This window comes from Astatotilapia calliptera, chromosome 1, assembly GCF_900246225.1.
Source record: "Astatotilapia calliptera chromosome 1, fAstCal1.2, whole genome shotgun sequence".
Lineage (NCBI taxonomy): Eukaryota > Metazoa > Chordata > Actinopteri > Cichliformes > Cichlidae > Astatotilapia > Astatotilapia calliptera.
The window spans coordinates 23,731,849-23,738,584 of record NC_039302.1 but is presented as its reverse complement, the minus strand read 5'-3'; the positions used below and the strand labels follow the sequence as shown (position 1 = coordinate 23,738,584).

Genomic DNA, 6,736 nt, shown 5'->3' with positions numbered 1-6,736 from the left:
TTTCACACAGTCAGAGCCACAGAGAAGGAGCTGAGACTTGAAGATGACTCTTTCCTAAACAGCTATGGGGCTCTGTCCCAATTTCAGAAACTGTCTCCAACCTCAGCTGACATCTTAAGTTAGAGACAATTGAAGCTGGGAACTTTTGTGTCCCCACCATGTTGATTTTTTTGGAGCCAGGCATGAAACTATTTAGAGTAGAGGGCAGAGTACTAAGTTAACAACTAACGCAAAGCATAGTTGGTTAGCAAGCTGAATCCATAAAATGTATGGATGCAATACAAAGACACTAAAGTCTGCTTTTCAGCACTAAATTAAAGACCATTAAACATTGTTGACAGCCTTTACCTCACAGCAGGATATATATAATTCCAAAAAAATGCTGCAAAAGGCACGATCAGCATAAACACAATCACAGGTTTGGTTCAGGTCTGTTTGCACACCTGTCACTCCTCCATTTTAGCCTCCATAATATCTAAATAGTAGGGGTGCAACGATACTCGTATCGATATTGAACCGTTCGATACAGTGCTTTCGGTTCGGTACGCATATGTATCGAACAATACAAAATTTGTAATTTATTTTATCAACTTTCCTTCTGACCATGCTGTCTGTGTTGAGCGCTCAGTGGATCAGCGTTCGACTACTCCGCCTAGGCTGCACTGCCGAGCGCAGATCCACTGAGCGTTCAACACAGACAGCATCGTCAGAAGGAAGAGCGCAGGGCAAGCTAGCGAGACAGAAGTTAAACTCTCCTTGCAACATGGCAAATTGAACCTCCCCCACCCTCATTCAGATCTGGCGTTTGGAATTATTTTGGTTTTCATGTGACGTATGACCCTGAAGGTAAGCGCGTCATGGACTAAAGTAAAACAGTATGTTGGATGTGCCACGCAATGCTCAATTACATGGGTGGGAAGTAGTGTGTTAGTGCAGTTAGCTCATTAACGTGTTAGCCGTCTAGCCCCACGCACGGGGCGATCAGGGGTAGCTCGTTAACGGAGATTTGCCGTGTTGTGGCGTTAACGTCATTTCAACGAGATTAACGCTGACAGCACTAGTGGGAACACATGAATATGACTGCACATTTACGCCGACATCATCCTAGTGCAAAGACAAGTGGAAGCAGACAAAAACAACAAGCATGCATGCTACAAACTTTACCCGAGTCATTTAGATAGCCGTTAGCACATGATTCTCCTCATGGGGACCTGATATGTTTAATATTGTGGCGAGCTCAGACAAGGAGGAGACGGAGGTGTCGTTTGGTCTTGCTTCCCGTGAGCTAGCCAGGGAGCACAGCCGTTTATTGACATCTGCAGAAGAACACTGCCGCTAGCTAACTGCTCAGCGCGGCAACCGCACAGCAACAACAACAACAACACACAGGGCGCCCTCTGACCCCGGAAGGACACACCGTCGCAGCGAGAGGGCGTCACCCGTCACTATGGCAACATAAACAAAACATAACTGTACAAACAGAACCCCGAACAGCCCTGACCCGCTACAATATGCTGCTGAGAATATAGCCCAGAAGAAGCGGATAGTATAGCTTTTATTTTGGAAAGAGCCATTTCTCTGTAATAAACTCTCTTTTCCAAAGATGAGTGATTCCTCAATCAGATACAGGGCTTGCAAAATCGCTAGCCCGACGTCCCGGGGCTAGCGATTTTTCCAGTCGGGCTACCAAAATCTATCTCTGCCCTGCCCGTCGGGCTATTGTAGGAAGGAAAAATATATGTCAATGCTTTTGCATTCTTTCGGAAATGTAGCTGGGTAATTATGTCATTGGCATCGGTGAGTCACTGTCAATATGTGACATATTGAAATCGCGTTTGAATTTGCGCTTGTTTTTTGCTTTCACTTGTTTCACTTTGCAATCGCGCGAACTGTGTATAGAGAGCGACAGCACTGATTGGTGAGTGATGATAATTTGCGCACCAATTCCTCTGACATCGTCTTATCAATCGTTAGCTTACTATGCAAACATGACAAGTGAAATCTCCCGCAGCAAGCTTAAACATATGAGAGGTTGATCGCGCAGAGAATCGCTGACCGTTATGTGTGTGTGTGTGTGTGTGTGTGTGTGTGTGTGTGTGTGTGTGTGTGTGTGTGTGTGTGTGTGTGTGTGTGTGTAAAAGCAGCAGGATATATATTTTAGTTCTGCTGAGCCAAATAAGACAGGTCAGGGTGAAGAAGTGACAGCCAAAGAAAAGCTTACCACAAAACGGAAAAGTTATGACAAATCAGACTATAAGGCAAAAAGAAAGTGCAGCTTTATGGTTTCATGGACAAAATAATTTCAGTGGCTGCAATATGACGAGCTATAAAACCGGGCTGCACATAAGTGGTCCGCAGGTGCGCATTCGCAGTCAAAAAAAAAAAAAAAACGCGCACAAGATATGAAGTTGCAACGCGTGTTTGCAGACATAAGATTTTCTGGAGGAGGACAGACATTTGTTTAAAACTCTTAAAGATGTCGAAGAAGCTCCTTTAAGCAACTACTTTGGTGTTCCTCCACCTCCAAAGAAATGTCAGAAGGAGTCCGAACCACAAAAGAAGCACGTATTCTCGGAAAAGTGGTTGCAGGAGGTGAGCTGGCTTCAAACAAATGATGCATGCACAGAGATGTGGTGCGGAATGTGCCGTGAAAATTCCACTCTAGCGGACAAAAACAGTGCTTTTTATATGGACACAAACGCGCGTTGCAACTTCTTATCTGGTGCGCGTCTTTTATTTTGACAGCGAATGCGCACATGCGGACCACTTATGTGCATGTAAATAACAATGTTCTGCCGGGTGTGTTGTTGGTTTTCTCTCGATTTCTGAGTCGACAAGCGCCTTTGTTACTGGGACCAGTCATTTTAAGAAAGGCCCCCATTAGAACCCATGAGAAATGCAAGAAATGCATTATTGCTCAGTCTGCAATATCTTTCCCAGAACAAACACCAATTGCAAATAACATACTAAAAATAAACCTGAAAAATCTGTTTAGAACAGCGTACTATGTTGCAAAGAGTGAACTACCACTGGCAAAATTTAGCAGTCTTTGCAAACTTCAAAAAGCAAATGGCCTAGATCTTGGTTCCACTTGTCTCTTACCCGTGACTTCAGTGGAAATTTCAAATTCAGGATCTGACACAGACTGATTCATGTCCTACACCGTTCTTACAAGTTTCTGTTCAATTAGAACCAAGTATTTGAGTTGATGATTGTAATTTTTATACAATGTTGTAATTTGTTTTTCAACAATTTTTTGATTAATGTTTTGTTTCCTTTACAATATTATACTTTAATGTATAATATTGTAAAGGAAACAAAACAGGAAACAAAACATCAATCAAAAAATTGCTCTCTTTTTTATTCGGGCTACTTACATTTATTTTGGGCTACCAAAAACTGAAGAGTCCCTGTCCGAAGGGCTACCAGGGATTTTGAAATTTTGAGAGCCCTGAGAGATATTTATTTTTTAAATTACTTTTGTTTCAGCAACATTAAATTTAAAAACTGTACTTTTGAGTTAAAATATATATTTATAATTTTAATAAATGACAAATTAAAAAGGCATGAACATTTTTTTGTATCGAAAAAATATCGAACCGTGACACCAAAGTATCGAACCGAACCGTGAATTTTGTGTATCGTTGCACCCCTACTAAATAGATGAGTTATCAAAATTCCATGACAGTAGTGAATGTTCTGAAGGGGTAAACTGGCTATAGAGACCAAATCCTTTACCTGTGCTAGGATATAAAGATGCTATAAATAGCCTACTGTTGGTACGGTGGATTCTGTCTTTAGATTATTAAGATACTCTGTTGTTGATGTGGCACTTTAATTGACAGGTGAGCCCAGCTGTAAAGATGCAGATACATAAACCAGGCTTAAAACAGTCAAATTCCTTTTTGATACTGAGGTTTGAAACTATAATATGACCAGATATTACTCTGTACAGTCACTATTTGTTTAATTAATGAACCAATGAGCACTATAGGAAAAAGAGTGGCTACTAATCAGCTGTCTCCAAGCACCGAACACTATCGTGAAGCATATTCTGGACTTGGAACAGGTTCATTTCATAATAATATCTTTAAAAATGAAAAAAAGAAAAAGCTTATTTTTTTTCATTTTTCCATTCTTTAAGCTAGCTACCACACAAATTATTTTAAACAAGGAAGCCGAGAGATGAAAAGCGCTGAAATTTAAACCTAAATCTTGGTTAAGATATGCAGGAAATCCTCTTGTGGTTCATTTTTATTCATTTGACAGCCATTTTGCATCCCCCTCCCTCTTTCAGGGATGCAAAATGGCGCTATTTGCTGGCTTCTGTAAACTGTTTACTAGATGTTTCCTAAGACTGAACACTGGCTGAGCTTAACAGATGCTACAAAGTGTCCATGCAGCTTCAGGGTTGTCCTGCCGTTACCTTTCCACCCGGCCAGGCTTCGCCGTTGTTGCTCGACCTCCTGCTTTGAACAGAGCACTTCCTTCTCATAGTCTCTTACAGCTTCTTCAAAGAGGTTGAATATTTCCTCGGCAGCCGCCTGCAGTCGTTCATTGACCACAGCTCTTAGTTTCTCTGTTTTGAACATTTCTGCGGGCGATAAGAGTCCTCTAGTCTGTTTTTGGACGAGCTCAGGGGTGAAAGGCTGCTTTTGGGTTGCCAGATATCGCGAGAAAACCAAGAACTGTCAACATTAAAATGACTTTCTGAACACAAGCGTAACCACATCCACGTGATCACTCACAATCATCGTATCTTTTCGTAATTTGCAAATCACAAATATACCATAAAATTAACTGTGTGTTTTATTGTATAGGACTGTATTATACTATAAAACAATGTTCATGAAACGGACAAACAAAAGTTTAAATCATGCAATACGAACTTTCAAGGACATAAATATGCTGAAGTTGCCCAGTGAAGCTGTCTGCAGCAAATACAAATGGCACGCTGTAAAAGCGAATTCACGTTTATAGAAGGACATGGCAACAAAGGATTGCCGAGGCACACTGTAATACGATCATATTTCCATGATAGAGCTTTATTGCCACCTACTGGTCAAGAAAGAAAAAAAATGACGTACATGTTTGTATTGATCACCTATTTCAGTGCTGTTTGATTTCAGGCTGCCTACATATCAGAGGTCTCTAATTCTCCCCCTGCCCATCAAGAGGAAAGTTAAAAAGAAAGAGAGAAAGTTCTTCTTTTTGCTGTTCTTTTAGGGGCTGCAAGGTCAGATCACCTTCCTTAATCTCACCCGACCCCTGTCGTCTCAACCCTCTGCGTGTTCTCCTTCCCTTACATCCATAAATCTTCTCTGCGATCTTCCTATTTTCCTCCTGGCTGGCAGCTCCATGCTCAGCCAGGATATATCCAATATATCCATTATCGATTCTCTGCACTTGCTCAAACCATCTCAGCTAAAGTTTCCCTTTGATTTACTCTTTTCCATCCTGGTCAGTCCCAGTGAAAAGCTCTTCTTAACATCTCATCACAGCTTCCCGTCTCTTCGTCAATGCCGCAGTCTCTAGACCACACAGCTCTCACTCCCATCTTCTAAAACTTCACTTTCACTCTTGCTGTTGTCATGTCCAGTGCTCTATTTTGGCATCTTTAAAATGCTTCACCTAAGGCCTTTGAATGCTGTCACGATCAAGCCAACAAAACTGGGGCAGCTGCGGCTCAGGTGGTACAGTGGGCTGCCTACTGATTGGATGATTTGTGGATCAACTGACTCCTCCGGTTGGCACGCTGAATATCTTCCAGCAAGATACTGAATCCCAGGTTGCTCCCAAAGCGTCCATGTAAGTGCAGGTGCAAATGTTGGAAAGCACTTAGGTATAGATAAAAGTGCTGAATGAATATGTAAGATTACATGAATGAGATCTGCAGTAGCAACTGAGTAGAAAGCTGCTACATAAGCACCAGTCTTGCTCAAACCACTAACCAATGTTTGTATGCTTTTCTCTGTAGGTACATCTCTACACCCTGCACACCCAGGATTATCTCCTGAATTAAAACTCGTAAATATCCTGTTTTAGAGTGATTACATATTCAAAAAAGACATGAAAAGTTAATTTCCCCCCTTATTACTTCAATTAGGTTTAATTTCTTTTTCAAATCAAAAATCTCCATTAAATCCAAAGAGTTCTCAAACTTTTTTCCCCCAGCTGGTTAATTTCGCCCTGCCCGAGTAATTAACCAGATTTCCTCTTGCAGTTGTCCACCATGAGATGGCAGCAGATATCCAAATAAAGCTCCCAGTCAGCAACACACACAAAGCAACAGATGGTTTACCTTGGGCAACGTTGTAGCCACAAACGGCTGATTTATCGCATTTTTTCAGACATATCGTGGAAAAAATTCAGAGAGCATAAGTTGAGAAACACTGTTTTGTTAGATCTTATCTTCCATTTGTCTTCATTTCTCCTGCAAACGAAAATAAATCTGTATCATTTAACCCCAATCTTGAATCACTGTATGTACTTTTATTCTAAACCATACAACTACCTTATCCTCCAAAAAACAAGAATACGATTTCTTTAAAATATACTTTACAGACTTTTTTCATTTGTAATCAAGGATCTTTATTTCACAATAATTCCTATTCTATATTGTATATCATATGTTTCCTGTTTCTCTCCCCATTGTGTCCCTAAGCTGCCAAACCTTTTTAAAATGCCAGAAATACCACTACTATATATCGTCTGTTTAGACTTGAGGCTTAGAACA

The 6,736-nt window shown here is 40.9% G+C and overlaps 1 protein-coding gene across 1 annotated transcript in view; it reads right to left on the bottom strand.

The window, feature by feature from the left end:
• Positions 1-4,706, bottom strand: part of LOC113022637 (zinc finger protein 615-like) — a 7,760-nt gene extending 3,054 nt beyond the window's left edge. Inside the window, exon 1 of the mRNA XM_026168290.1 lies at positions 4,427-4,706. Coding sequence (XP_026024075.1) covers positions 4,427-4,592 — 166 coding nt within the window. The 5' untranslated portion in view covers positions 4,593-4,706. The remainder of the gene's footprint in view (positions 1-4,426) is intronic.
• Between the last annotated feature and the right edge of the window lie 2,030 nt (positions 4,707-6,736).